The 14,784-nt window shown below is 43.4% G+C and overlaps 1 protein-coding gene across 2 annotated transcripts; it reads left to right on the forward strand.

Moving 5' to 3' along the window:
* The first annotated feature begins 570 nt into the window (after positions 1-570).
* Positions 571-12,238, forward strand: Gml (glycosylphosphatidylinositol anchored molecule like). 2 transcript variants are annotated; one of them, XM_010639233.1, is made up of 4 exons: positions 571-697; positions 2,562-2,658; positions 3,266-3,373; positions 11,818-12,238. In XM_010639233.1, the coding sequence occupies exons 1-4, from the start codon at positions 668-670 to the stop codon at positions 12,117-12,119; spliced, it is 537 nt and encodes a 178-aa protein (XP_010637535.1). In that variant the 5' UTR covers positions 571-667; the 3' UTR covers positions 12,120-12,238. The 2 variants fall into 2 exon arrangements, with proteins under 2 accessions (XP_010637535.1, XP_010637536.1); XM_010639234.2 differs by lacking the exon at positions 11,818-12,238 and adding an exon at positions 7,897-8,478.
* The last annotated feature ends 2,546 nt before the right edge of the window (positions 12,239-14,784 follow it).

Below are 14,784 nucleotides of genomic sequence, written 5' to 3' on the forward strand. Positions count from 1 at the left end.
AGGAGGTTGTGCTCTCTTATGGCTGGCCTGCCCATCAGCCAGTAGCCTAGGGGACAGGAGGTCAAGGTGAGGTCAGAGAACTTCTCCCAAAGCAGGGAAAGGTCAGAATGCCCAGAGCAGAGATCACAGGCAGGCCACTCCTTCCTGAAGAAGCACATGGCTCAGACACAGAGTCCCAGGCAATGAGCAAGGCAACACCCTTGCAGGGGAAGCTGGAGTGAGAAGCTGGAAAACAAAGCTCCGAGTGCTGAAGAGACTGGCCAGGGCCTGGAGAAGGCACCTTCTGAAGGTGGGGCTCAGGGACTGCACCTGACCTCGAGGTGCTGGGGGTGGGAGGGAAGGGGCCATGTGGGGGAGGGGCCCTGTGGAAGAGAGAAAGTTCTCCAGGACATGAAATTGCAAGGCTTCCCCTCTTCTCTCTGCCTACGCTACACCTGTTCACTAAAACTTTCCTCACATTTGCGTGCCTGGCTACCAGGGCTGGAACAGGGCACTGGTGTGCTGAGGGCCCAGATTCTGAAGGGGGGAGGGGCGACCTTTCAACGGAAGTTTCCAGGAGGGGGAGGGGCGACTCCCGGGGAAGATTCCAGAAGGGCAAAGGGCTGGCCCTGAAGTCACTTCCGTAACGCAGGGACAGGCGGCCCCCAGGAAGGTTCAAGAAGGGCTGATGGCGACTCCCTCGGGAAGGGTCCACAAGGTAGGGGCAAAGAACTCTAGCGGAACATTTCCACAAGGTGGAGACAGGGGAGCCCCGTGGGAAGCTTCACGGAGGTGGGACGGCTGGCGTGGGCCTAGCAGCCCAGTGTGCCAGGACAGGGCTGCCAGCAACCTCAGCAGCATGCAGTCTGTGCTAACCGAGGGTTCCCGGTTAGGAGGCCACTTCAAAGCTGCAAATGCGGGTGTCCCTCAGTCCATGGGTCCCCACTCGCGTCGCGGGGACGCCCTCATCCCGGAAACTCCTCATCACGTCGACTTTCTTTAGCCTGTGAACCCTGGTCGGGAAGACCCCTTGTTATAGACACTCCTGGTACTATAACAACCCCACCTCTTGCTCAGCTCTCTCCTCGCACCCCTCACCCCACAAATCTATAGTCTCTCTTCCCTGAAACCCTTTCAAGTCCTCGAGAATCCGCATCCCAAATAGTCCTTTCCTCCCTAGGGCCCTGCCAAGGTTTCTCCGTTTCCCCTGATCTTGAGCCTCTCGCCTTAACCCTCTGCCCTAGGTCACAGACCCCTCTCTTTAGGGCTCAAGGACACCCTTAGTGCTCAAGGACACCTCGTCCCCGCCTGCCTCCAACACACAAATTAACCTCCTCACCACCTGGCTCTAACCATCCCCCCCAGCTGCCCAGTCCTTAGCCTCCCAAGCTTGCAGTGTCTTAACAGCTGCCTTGATATCTCCCTGTTGCTTCCTGGGCCTTCATGTAGGTCAGTTTCTGACTGGCTTGAAGTGGGAACTGGAAACACCACACTGTCCACCTCCTCTCTAATTGTGCCTTGAGGTCCCTCCTGTGCATTTTAGGATCTTTCAGACTCCATATGCCAGCTTTCCATCAGTCCTATTTTTATCACCATTCTGTCTAAAGTAGTTGTCATTTCTACTGAGAAGCTTCTGGGGGCCACCTATTATTTGGAAGTATATCTTAAATTAGAGCCCTGAGGAGTTCCTCATCTGTAGTTTCCCTTTGCTGACTTGATATCTGGCTTAAGGTCACTATAGACAGAAAATGCATTCTTTAGTTTCAAAGTTTACTTTCTGCTCTGAAACAGCCCCTCTCTTACCTTCTTGCCAACAAACAAACAAACAAACAAACAAACAAAAAACTGGCCTGGAAGTTTGCACAAATGAAACTACATCACAGCTCCTGCCTTTCCATTCCATAGACTCCTGAGCTTTGCGTTATGCTTATGTTAGGTTTTCTTTCTCGAGATGTTGTAAACTTACCCCTCCAACATTCCTAGATTCTTATGGCTTGTCTACAAGCAACCATATTTGCCAGCACTTTTGCCAGATATTGTTTTCACTTGGCCTTGATTTTTGAAGTGAATTTTCACTTCTGGAAAAAGGAATGCTTCCTTGCCAATTCCTTCTTTCTTCCCTGGTTTTATCTTTTTCATTGTTTGTGTGAAAGGATGACTGGCACTTCCATTGTTGCTATGGCAAACTTTCTCTTTTGCCGTCTTCATGCTGCCTCTCAGAGTTTCATGTTACTTTTCTTTCTTTTTTGTCTGGAGGGCCTCTGGAGTGAGCTACATCCTCTGCCTTCTTTAGTCTTTGAGACAGGGTGCTGCTGTGCTGCTGAAGCTGGGCTCATACATCTGGGTGCCACCATTACAGATGTGTGCTTCCCTGCCTTCCTCGATTTCCACTTTTTGCAGGTGGTTGTCACTGATTTAACTGTGACACATCTCAGAGTTGTTTTCCTTACACTGGTTCTGTACCTGAGTGGAGGAGGGCCCTAGAGGAGGGCAGGTTAGGGAAGACTCCTTGATTGTTGATATTGGGGGAACGAAGCTGGAGTAAGGAGCCATGATCTCGCTGATGGGTCTCTTACCTCTAGGCGGCTGTACCTGTAGGAATGATGCTCCCCTTGGCCTTCCTCCTCATCGCAGGAATCCCACTGGTAGAAACTAATGTCACCAAGGCTCCTCAAAGATGTGAGTATCATTCAAGACTCTCACTGTCTTGGGCAAGATTTCAACTCACCTGAAATTGATAAGAGTCATTGGATGTCTTGGGCAGAAATTGGATCATCCAAGTCCGATGGAGTTTGCATTGCCCCTGCAATCAGGAGCCACAGGTCATTTTGGAGTGTGTTCATAAGCAGGGAGAAGGGGAAGATGGAGAAGGGTTTGTAGGAAAGAGCTGCTGACCAGGAGACCTGGGGAGGGGGAGTCTGGAGGTGGCACTTAGATCAGAGTGGCACTCTGAGAAATCCGGGAGGATGCCGGCCTCTCAGGAATGTCCAGCCTTTCTGGAAAGTGTGAGACTCCTGTGCAGAGCTCAGCAGTCCCAGATGTGGCTGACTGGGGCATTCCCAAGCAGTCTTGAGGGCACAGAGAGTTCCTAGTTGGACCTCATTTTGCTCTGAGGTACTCATCTTGTTGGGACTGGCAATGTGTTGAGGGCTGAGCTGCTGCGCAGCCGCTGGGAAGTGGTTAGAGACAGAGGAAGGGGTAGCTGGTAGAGTTTCATAGAGTAGGCATGTAATGTGTGAAAAGGGTGTTGGAGAAGAAACTCTGACCTATTTTATTTTTTTTACAGGGACCTTTAATGTACAATGCTATTACTGTGAAGTCAAAAACACCTTCAATTGCAATAACAAGAAGACATGTGAATATGAGGTTAGACGCTGTATGACAGTCTCCATTCGTAAGTATGTCTTTGACTTTTCGAGTCATTGTGTGAAAATCAGTCTACCTGAGCAACCTTTGGGAAGGAGGGTCCCCACATTCAGCACTACTACTCCCAGTGTGTTCCGTAGTGAGAGCTTGTGCACAGGCAGTTGGTGAGGTTTCTTGATCATCTGCTTGTAGATTTTGTATTTGCAAGGTGGGAGGTTGATCTACACACCATTGCTCTCTCCACTGGGTGGAAATATTGCTAGACCTCCGGCTTGTGTCTCCAGGGTCAGGTATATAGACAGAATGATGTACTTTGGCTGGTTCTTTGATGCTTATTGAATTTCTGGTTAAGGGTGGGTGAGGGAAGATTCAGGAGGGTAGATCCTAGCTGTGTATTCAACCTGCACATCTCAGAGCAATGCCTGTTACTCAGAGTTGCAAAGACCAGCTAAGGTGGCAGGGCAGAGCTTAAACTCCAAAGTACTCTTGCTTCCTACTCAGAAGCCATTACTGCACACAGAGAGGTGCTCCTCTCGCCAGGAAGCCTTTCTGATGACTCCAGAGACTTCCCTGAACCTGATGATGCATTGCCAGAGGCCCAGTGACTAACCTTCTGGTAGCTCCTATTATTCCCCATGAGTGTTGTACAGTTTCACCATTCTACTATTTTCCGAGTTCTGTTCATAAATAGAAAAGCCCTCTGATTACCGCTTCCTCATTGTACCCAGTGCCATTACCCTGCAGATACCTTGTTGATGGGGACCACATGTAGGGGTGGGAATCTGCTTTGTCCCAGCAGGGGGCCAGTGATGGGGGACTTGGATGGGGTTTGAGCTGTCATTATGGTATTACTGCCCTTGAATAAGCCTGGTAGATATTTGTAAGAGAATGTGCATTCCTGAATTGCACTAGATTATACTTGGCATAGAGGTGACTTTGAGTGATATTTCCAAGGTGAGGAAAGCACAGACCAGGGTTCTTCAAAATCACAGTAGATATACTCAACAGTGTACCCTGCTTATGTTAGTTTTCTGTTACTGTAACCTATACCTATACCTAAAATCATCTGCTGATGGGAAAAAGTGCTTTGTTGAGCTCTCAGTGTTAGAGGTTTGGGTCCACGCTTGGTTAGGCCCATTACTGTAGGCCCGTGGCTGCTCATCATGGCTGATCCCCATAGTGGAGCAAAATCAGTAGCCTGATAGTTCTGGAAGAAATACAGAAATGAACACAAAGCACAGACAAAACAGAGAAACCCAACTCTGGGAAGAAAGAGAGGACTTGGGGCCTTTTGTGGCCTAAACAACTCCCACTAGGCTGAACTTCTTAAGCCTGCACGCTATGTCAGGGGCACTGTGATAGGGAAAACAACCTTTCCACCTTCCAGTCTATATCCAGAGAGGACTCCCGCCTGTCCTCTCTCACCTTCTCCCTCATATCCAACACATCTTCACCAGTGCCGGACCTTTGGACCAACAGAAGTTCCTGAGACCCTAGCAGGCGCTTGGGCCCTGGCTTGCACAGAGATGAGTACATCAAGGAAGCGGCTTAAACACCTGTGCAAGAGAACTCTGGGGAAGAGCCTAATTGTGAGGACAGAAGTGTGTGAAATTTGATACTTGCCTACAACACCTGACTTTTTCATCCTGCTTCAGCAACTGGTGGACCCGGCTCTGATTTCTCTGAGCTTCATGCTCCCTTGCCTTACTGCCCTTTCTCAGTCCTTCACATCATGGTGGAAGCTATAAGAGCTATCTTTCAAAATTCACCTCACATCGTACTAGGGGCTCCATGTTCCTCACAAACACTGGTGGATACTTTGACAGAGAATATATTAGAGCCTTCGGCAAAGGCTTGGGAGTGCTGCTATGCTTAGCCATTTGTGCTTTCAGAATATTTGCTAATTTGAGGGATTATGGATCATGAAAAGCACAAATCACTCTGTGAAATTACTTTGAATGCCATAGGCTGATCTTTCACTCCTAGGCAACAATAGTTGAGGTTTTCACAAAGACACAGAACCACGGAACAGAAGCGAGACCCAGTAATTGTCCAACACAAATATACCCAAAGAGAGTTTTTGACAAAGGTGCAGAATCCATTATAGAAGAAATGGTCATCGATGGCAAGTAAGCAGAAGTACAAAATTTTACTTCTTCAGCCAGCTGTAGTGGTGCACTCCCATCATCCCGGCACTCTCAAGTCTGAGGCAGGTGGGTTGCTGTGCATTGGAGGCCAGCCAGGACTACATAGTAAGTTCAAGTCCCATGTGAACTACACAAGGTGACCCTCTTTCAATAAACCAAACGAAACTGAACCAAAGCTAGAACAACAAAAGCCCCCAAAACAAAACACCAACTTAGTCATTAGGATAGGACCAATGAAAATGAATAGATGCCACCAATCAGAATGACCAAATTTTTTTTTTTTTAAATAGGGACCACACCACAGAGAAACCAGATCACTCACACATTGCTCACAGGACTGAAAAGTGATTCAGCCAGAATGGAGAATAGGGTGATGGCTTCTCTAAAATAGTTAAGCTACAACTGCTATACACCACAAAATCAAACTGCAACATTTTTCACAGAGAAGGGAAACTTTATGTACAAACGTGTATATGGCTGCTCACAGCAATTGTGTCTAGAAATATTCCAGATGACCTGACATGCTGAATAGGTTAACCATTCGTTACTCCTAAACAAACCATACACACAGTAACTGCAATCAACATCTGGGGATCTGTGGCAAGTAGGAAAAGTCAATCTCCATGGTGGTGGTTCCATTACAATAACGTTTTAGAGAAGATGTAGACATGAACATCAGTTGAGTCTCACATAGTGAGAGGATGGAGGACAGGGGAGGTGAGTAGAAGAGACAACTGTATCCATATGATGGACACCTGTGGACATCACACTGTTTTACATCTGTCTTTTCTCAGGATCAGTTCCCTCTGAGTGCCACTGTACTGTACTTGGGACTAGTTACCATTAGGAGTAACGGTACAAAGGGTACACAGCAACTCTACATTCTTTCTTACAGCTCTATTTGAATATACAGTAGTTTCAGTTCGAAGCATTGAGGAAAAAAAAAGTGAAGGCCCAACATGACAAGAATCAGGTTAGCATTTGAATAGGCAGAATTTGCAGCCCGGGATGTTCTAGGTGAGCAAGAAACAATATATTCTGTTTGTTAGGAATAAACTTCTAAAAATCAGTGCACAGGTAGTTTGAAAATAAAAGACAGAAGATAGTATATTTAGCAATTGTGCAAAGAGAACCCTTACATGCACTCCGGCAAAGTAAATGTTAAGGGAACGGCCTTACTGGTGTGAAGGGCACTATTTGTGGAGACAGAGATAAACCTACCCAGAATATGTCACAGTCTAAATGTGTGCACACCAAGTAGCATGGGATAAAGATCCATGCAGAAACAAACATTCATAATTTAAGAAATGCAGAGAAATACACAGTTACCATTCTGCACAGTTTCTAAATGCTACTGCAAGGAGACAAAATGTGTTATGGCTATAGATCAGGGTCTCATGAAGGTTTTCTGTTCAAGACAAGAGGTGGTTTTAGCTACGTGGGCTTTGTAACAACCACACATCTCTTTCTCTGTGGGGATGGAAGCAACGATAGATGATGAGTAAACACTGTTGTTATGTTCCAGGAAGGATTTATTGACAGATGGATTTGTCCCATGGTTTCTATATGCCAGATTGTGCTGTAGAAGGTCTGAAGAACACCACGAGCACTGAATGATGGACAAGCCAGAAATTGCCAAATGCCCCTGCAGAGTAAGGGTACACAGTATGCTTACAAAATCAGTGACAGGAGAGCATACGAGCATGAGCAAAGGGCCACTGATGTGTCAGTAACTGATGAGAAGTCACAGCACGAATGAGGAAGTATTGAGGTTGGCATATTTGAAGGATGTGCAAGAATGAGTGGAAAAGTTATGAGAGAATACACAGTGTCAACTACATGGCACGTCAAGCACACATGTGAGGGCAAGGAGAAAGGAATGTCTGGGCTCTGTTCAAGGGACCAGAAAAAAAATAATGGAAGATCCACTTAAGAAATGGAGAGTGAAATGTAAAAGTTTTGCAGAAACCTTGAAAGAGGAAAGACGATACTGAGTCACTGATGTCAATAGTTGTTTGTTTGGAAAAGATTCGTAAAATTAGTAAAACATGGTAAGAGAATCAATGACAGAGAAACTCCACACGTCCACCACTGTAGATACAAAGCAAGATCATCATCAGACCTCACACACCTTAGGGATAAACAAACTACTGCGGGTATCCCTCCTGTGATACACAAGCAATTTTTGTCGAAATAACAAAATGTAGACAAGTACCATTATATTTCACCTAGCATGAGCTTTTGGAGCTGAAGGGTCTTGTTGATAAAGTTGAATCTTTTCTGGAGAACCTCCCCAGAAAGAAATGTATGCAGGCCCAAATTGCCTTGCTGGCATCTTCTCCATGAAGTTGTATGTCATTCTTACCCTGGAGCCTTGCTAATCTCTGTATCATTCCCATTTTAGGAGATGTGCTGCCCAAACAAATACAATCTTCAAATGCCATATGGATCGAAGCACCCAAACCTTACACACCCTCTTCCAGATATCAGAAGATATCTGAAGGGAGGAATTGCACTCAGCACACATACGATATAGCAGCTTAAGCCTGACACCCATCCCAGAAGAGACATTGGAACAGAAAGAAATTGTACAGGGACCATTTTCTCTATGACGGCCAATGCAAACAACCTAACACAACACTAAACATAAAATGTTGTGCACGTGTGTGTGCATGCATGTGTGTGCACACTTGTATGTGTCTTTGTGTGTATACATACATCCAGTGCCATGCACTGGATTGGGGAATGGGAAAAGAACAGCAAAGACAAGTGGGTGAAGCTGAATAACACAGAGTTCGGGCAGTAGGAATTTATCACTTTTTGTTCACTGGGGCAAAAATGTTCCACAGTAATGTAAATATGAGACAAGAGAGAATGAGGTTAAGGTTTTAAAATCTCTCTTTGCCATTTAAAAAAAAATTCTAAAGCTCTTTTAAGTTAAAATTACTTACACACACACACACACACACAGAAACACACACATGCACCATGCCCACTAACAGAGAGACTAAAATAAGCTTGAATTTACCCTTGAAGGCCACTGGCTTCATTCACCATATTTGAAAATAACAGAAGAAATATTTCATATATGTGATTGCGAGTGCTGAAACTTGGAAAAATGTCCAATACGCTTTCCAAATTTTGTTCAGAAAAAAAGTCAGGAGGAAAGAGAAACAAATGATGTCTTCAATGAATGACATTATTGAAATGATAATGGCTAAAATATTTTAACCTTGAATTTAAAAATGAAGCGATATGCCTTTTAACATAGATTCTCCTATTAGTGAAACTCGGCCGCTGAGTTCCTTTCAGTCTGAAGAATTAAAATACAGTGGGATTGGAAAGAGAAATTAACCTGGTACTCTCCCCTAAAGACAATAAACCTTTCCAGTCATGAGTGACTTTACCACAAACTGCCTACAAGATAAGTGTTGAACTATCCATTTAAAACCACAGATTTCTCCCATACATCAAGAAACAATCCTAAATACAATTCATGACATCATACCTTCTTTAAAAGTATCCAAATATCAGTACCTGGAAAGACTTCTAAATAGATCTGTTCAAGGTATCAACACTGAAATTGTGAAAATCTTGCCAAGACCGAAACACCCAGAAAGACATCCCATGCATATGCACCATGACATACAAAAGAGGCATAGATATACCTTGTTGGACTTGATCTACGGGTCAAGAGAATCCCTGTCAGAGTCCTTGGCAGGTGTGTGTGTTGTGTTTGTGTGTGTGTGTGTGTGTGTGTGTGTGTTCTCTTGTGTGTGTCTGTGTAAATGTTTTCAGAAGGGGATTCCAAATGCTTATTGCAGTATCAATGGGGAGGATTAGAAAATGCAATCTCTGAGGGGAAAGGAAACACCTGAAGGACATATTCTCTGAATGCTCCAGACTGAATAGTTTCTGTAATGAGGACAGTACAGTATAGTGTCTGTGCCTAGATTGGAAGGTAGAATAGGTGCATGAAGTTACTTGACTTCTGACTGCAGTGATCTTGTAGTACAGTGGGGGAAAAATACTATTGGCATTAAGTAGTGATGGCTAAATCAAGAGCTGGGTGGGTTAAGGGGAAAAAATGAGAACCAAGACCTGGCATGTCAAGGTACAAGATCCCAGTAATGAATGTAACTGTACTGTCTACCTAGAATGTACCAATAAATTCAATTTAAGAGAGAAAAAAAGAGCTGGGGATTTAGCACAGTGGTTCTGCTGCCTGCCTCCAAAGTGCAAGTTCCCGAGTTCAATCCCTGGTACCAAAATAATAAGTAAACAAATTGAGTACTTACAGAATGTGCACCATAAGTATGAATTTCAGACAGTTTAAAATCTGCATGTAAACACTGGACTAATAGGCTTTTAGAGAAAAATGTAGAAAAGTTTATTTGTGTGTTTTCTTTAGTTCGGAATTTAAAAACTGATGAGAGCTAGCCATATAATAATGCAAATGATAAATTGAATTGTATGAAATTTTGCAACCTCAGCTCCAAATAAGATCCTATAAAACAGGGGAGCCACAGATGAAGAGAAAGCATTTCAAAGTATGTGTGTTTTAGAGAAGTCATACTCATAACATATACCAAGCCTTTTTCCTACAAATCTATAAGTGAAAAGCAGAACACCCAGTAGAAGGTTGAACAAACGACTTAAAGAAAATGTATTAGAAAATGATAGGTAAGTGGGTATGAAACTCAGGAGAAGTTGCCCAGGGTCATTCTGCTTGTGGGAAATGCAAGTGAAACCACCACATGAGCACATTTCAAGGAATTACTAAGAATCCAAAACAACTATGTGAAGGTGTTGTCCAGAGTTTTAAGTATACATGATGTTTTGGAGTAGGATATGTCCGACCTGGTCTGCAAAGCTCTGCAATAAGATTGGCTAAATCGGTACATAAACAAATCAAAGTCTCACCATTTCTACGCCTATCTCAAGATAAGTCCAGGAATATTCACCAAAGGAATGTTTGGCATAAGTAAAAAGCAATGCCACTTTTCACGTACTCCAACAATACATTTTGGTGTATTCATCAAAGAATAGCATACAATTATGCAAATGAGTGATACACAATAATAGGCTACAATAGGGATGAATTTCCTAAAAAAATAAAAAGCAAAGAAGCCATCTACAATAAAAAGCCTGAAGTATGATTTCTTCTGCAAAAAGTTAAAAACCAGGCAAAATTAATAATACATGTGCTTAGATCCACGGGCTAATCTTTGTCTCAGGCTGCTTAAATGTGAATGGGAGAACAGAATGAAGGATCTGCGAGTATCATGCAGGTGTGTCTTAGGGCTGGATGCTGATTGCAGTATTGGGTACACTTTGTAAAAACCCCTTGAGCTGACTTATGATCGTACACTTCGATAGAAGGTGAAACTTAAATAAATAAACTCTTTACCTGGAAAATAAAAGAATTGACTGGTGCTTAGTGAAAATGTTCCCCCAAAGTCTCTTGTATTCAGAAATGGGGCTTTTAAAAGGTGATTGGGTTGTGCAGATGCTATACTCACCAGTGGATTAATCCTTTGATGAGTGTGTGGCCAAAAGTGCTGGTGGGAGGTGGGGGCCAGGAAGGTAGGTGCGAAGGGAGGTAAGTCACTAAGGCATCTGGAAGCATGTATTTGTTTCTCCAGTGCCTCCCTTCTTGCTGTTTCTGGTTGTCATGAGGGAAGTAGGTTTCTGCTGCCTCATCCTCCTCCCATGCCATTTCTGCCTTATAGCCATTCCAACCATAGTAATGAAATCACTAAAACTGTGAGCCAAAAGAAAAGTCTAGTCCTTTAAGTTGCAGACATTGGGTATTGTGTTTCAGTGATGGCAAAGTGACTAATACAGAGGGCTAGGAAGGAGGTTGTCCTCGAGGGGTTTTAACAGCTACAGGAGAGCAGCCAAAGGGCACATTACTGTGGGCACTCCTGTTCCACATAAGGGATCTCTCATCTCTGGACTGAAATGCAAGTTAATTTCTAGTCTTCATTTCATTTCTAGAACTCCAGAGTCCTTAAGACAATATAATGAACTCCACACTTCAGTTGTATAGCTTCATAACAAGGTACCAAGGTACCATTCTGGAATGGCTAGTGGCAGACTTAAAGATGGCTGCATGGATAAAAACATATCTTTAGAAGTCACTCTGGAGCAGTCACATCATCTTGTGGACCTGGACGTACTCCCCAGTCAATGGTTCTCGGCAATGCACTTTTGTAGCATGTGGCCATGCAGAATGTATGCGTGGAACTAGCTTTGGATGAGTGTGCTGTGTTGTTTACAATTAGAACATGTGAAATCAGTAACTTTCACGGTCCCTTTTTAGGTGTGAGCCCTCGTGAAATACTTGTTTACAAGGACTGTGCGTGGAACTGCACGTTTGTATATACATCCCTCCAGCCTGGTGAAACTCCAAGAAGCGTCAGAACTGGGAAAACTAATAGTTTCTATTTTACTCATTGTTGTAATGGCATGGTTTGTAATGTAGGAGGACCCACTAATTTGGAGAGAGACATATTAGATGACCCTGTAATTGAGAATGATCTACTAGATGGGACTGAATGTTTGATAACATCAGCATTCTTCCTGATTTTTGCCTCCACCATAGCCAGCAATACACTGACATGAGAAGCCCTCCTTGGAGGTGTCTGTTAGCCTTCCCTTTTCCTCAGATAAGTTTTGCTCTCCGTTGTCCCCCTGAGACATTGCCAAGCTCCCAGTTGGCCCATTTCTTGTTCTTTGTAAGTGCAAAATAAAATCATTGTTGAAAACTTTCATGATCAGTTGTTTACTTCCATGTACTCGGGCAATCACATTGGCGTTTCTCTTCTTTCCTTTACTGTACACTGTCGAGTTACCTTGTGCTTTCATTACTTGAACTGCCTTTTCTCTTTTAGATGCTGTGAGATGAATATTCATTGTGCAAATAGTCAAAATTATCTTGCTGCATTAGCATTCAGAGATTATTTTGATCAAATGGCGTGATGGCTATGGCTCAGGCTGGTCGTTCAATCCCTGGTATCAAAAAAAAAAAAAAAATGACTGCGGCACTAGTCTCCATTGGGCTTGATATCATGAGGTCCCAGCTCCCTCCGTCCAAGGGCACCTGGGGCCTCCCAAGGCTGTGTCCTTTCCAATTCTCAAATCCAGCTGAAGGAAGCAGGGAAAGTACCTGGCAGTGAACGACCCCTGGTTCAGCCCTGACATCGGTTCCCTTGTCCTGTACGCTGAGGCCTTGGAAAAGTTCTGCAGCAGCTGCAGCTGTCCATCCAGTGACACCTTCCTTCCGGGAAGGGACAGAATGTTTCCCTGGCGCGACCACAGGAAGAAGCCCCCGTTTATTTGGTGTGAGTTGTTTGGGGCCCTGAGATATTTAGGCTGTTTTTCTGGGTGGCTGGGCCATGGTACGTATCCGCCAGGAGGGCAAGGCTTTCCTCGGACTTATTATCTCACTTTTTAATTCTAGCCATTCAGATGGGTGTGAGGTGGCTTCTCATGAGGGTTTTGGTGGGCACTTCCCTTACACCGCATGATGCTGATTATCTTGGCAGATGCTGTTGTCCTTCTGTTAACCTTACTCAAATCATTTGCTTATTTTAAAATTGGCTTCTCTTTTTATTACATAAAAAATGAATTAATTTTATATACTGTTGATATATATCTTTCACCAGATAATCTATTCGCACATTTTCATTATGCCGGTTGTCTTTTCACCTTCTTGAGATTGTCCTTTGAAGCACAATTGTTTTTAAATTTATTGAAGTCCAAATAATTTATTTTGCTCATTTACTTTGCCACATCCGGGGTCTTGAAGGATTACCTGTACTATCTCATAGCTGCTGTACTTTGTCTGATCTTGTGTTCAGATTTCTGACTCATGATGAGTTAATTTTCACATACGCTATGAGGTAAAGGTGCAACGTCATTCTTTTCCCTAGAGGTATAATGAGTTTCCACGTCATTTCTCTTAACGCCCGTTTTATGCTTACTGCGTGGCATGGCCCCTTCATGCAAAGTCCCTTAGCTACAGATGTGTGGCTCACTTGTGGATGCACAGCTCTACCCCATTGCTCTCCATGTGTGTCCTTGTGCCACTGCCACACTGTCGTGATTGGCAGCCCCTTGTAGTCAGTCATAAAATCAAGAGGTGTGAATCTTCCCACTTGGATCTTTCACAAGATTATTGTGGAAGTTGTGGGTCCCTTGTGATTCCACTTGACTTCAGAAACCACTTCACTGATTTACACAAGGAGGAGGCTGAGATTTTGATCTCAGCCTGGACTGGGTGGACTCTGCAAGAAGACTTTGAGGAGCATTGTTATCAAAGCAATATGGCCCAGGAACACTGATGCTCTTCTATGCTGGGATCTTACTTGGTTTCCTTCAACAATGCTTTGTAACTTCAGAGGCTGAATTTGAACTTGTTCTGTAGAATGCATTCCTAAATGTTTAAGTTTTTTTGATGCTATTATGAATGGAATTGTTTTTGTAATTTCATTTTTAAATTTTCCCACAAGTATATAAAAATAGAGTTTATTGTGTACCCTGAACTTTGCTGAACTACTTCATTCAACCTGAAATATTTTACTGGTTTTGTTTGGATATTGTGTATACAGGATCCTGTGATCCACAAATAGAGACAGTTATTTTTTCCATCTGAAGGACATTTCACTTGATTTTATTGCCTACTTCCTCTGGCTAGAACCCCCAATAGAAATAGAATAGAATAGAAATGGAATAGAAATGGTGAGAGTAGATATCCATGCTCCTGATCTGAGGAGGTAAGCAGCTAGTCCTTTATTCTTTTTTTTTTTTCCTCATTGCGTTTATTGGTACATATTAACTATACAGTATGGTTACATTCATTATTGGGATCTTGTACCTTGATCTGATAGGTCTTGGTTCTTATTTTTTCCCCTTGTCCCTGACCTCCCTTTACCCCCTTCTCCCCTCCCCATTTACAAACACTTTATTTCCATTTTTTCATTTTATCATATTTTTTTCTTTTCTCTTATTACCTTTCCTTACCCTTCCCACTTTCCCTACACCTTTAGCCCTTTTCTTCCTATTTCACATTGTCAATTATCTCATTAGAGTCTTATGTACTATTATAGTACACCAGAGAAACTATTCAGTATTTACATGTGTGACTTATTTATTTCACTTAGGAGTATATCCTCAATATGTATCCATTTATTCTTAAGTTTGAGGTTAGTCATTGACTTTTATGTTTTTTATCAGATAACATAATTCCCTTTTTTAATGTATGTTCATTTTCATCATGAAAATGGAG

The sequence above is a fragment of the Fukomys damarensis genome, unplaced genomic scaffold (genome assembly GCF_012274545.1).
Source record: "Fukomys damarensis isolate Sample0158 unplaced genomic scaffold, DMR_v1.0_HiC HiC_scaffold_5, whole genome shotgun sequence".
Lineage (NCBI taxonomy): Eukaryota > Metazoa > Chordata > Mammalia > Rodentia > Bathyergidae > Fukomys > Fukomys damarensis.

Excerpts from the sequence above, each read along its gene's own strand:
- Gml (XM_010639233.1), top strand. The coding sequence starts at position 668 with ATGGCGACTCCCTCGGGAAGGGTCCACAAG. Across the intron at positions 698-2,561 it reads CCTCGGGAAGGGTCCACAAG|GCGGCTGTACCTGTAGGAAT; the intron begins GTAGGGGCAAAG and ends TCTTACCTCTAG. Across the intron at positions 3,374-11,817 it reads CTGTATGACAGTCTCCATTC|GTGTGAGCCCTCGTGAAATA; the intron begins GTAAGTATGTCT and ends GTCCCTTTTTAG.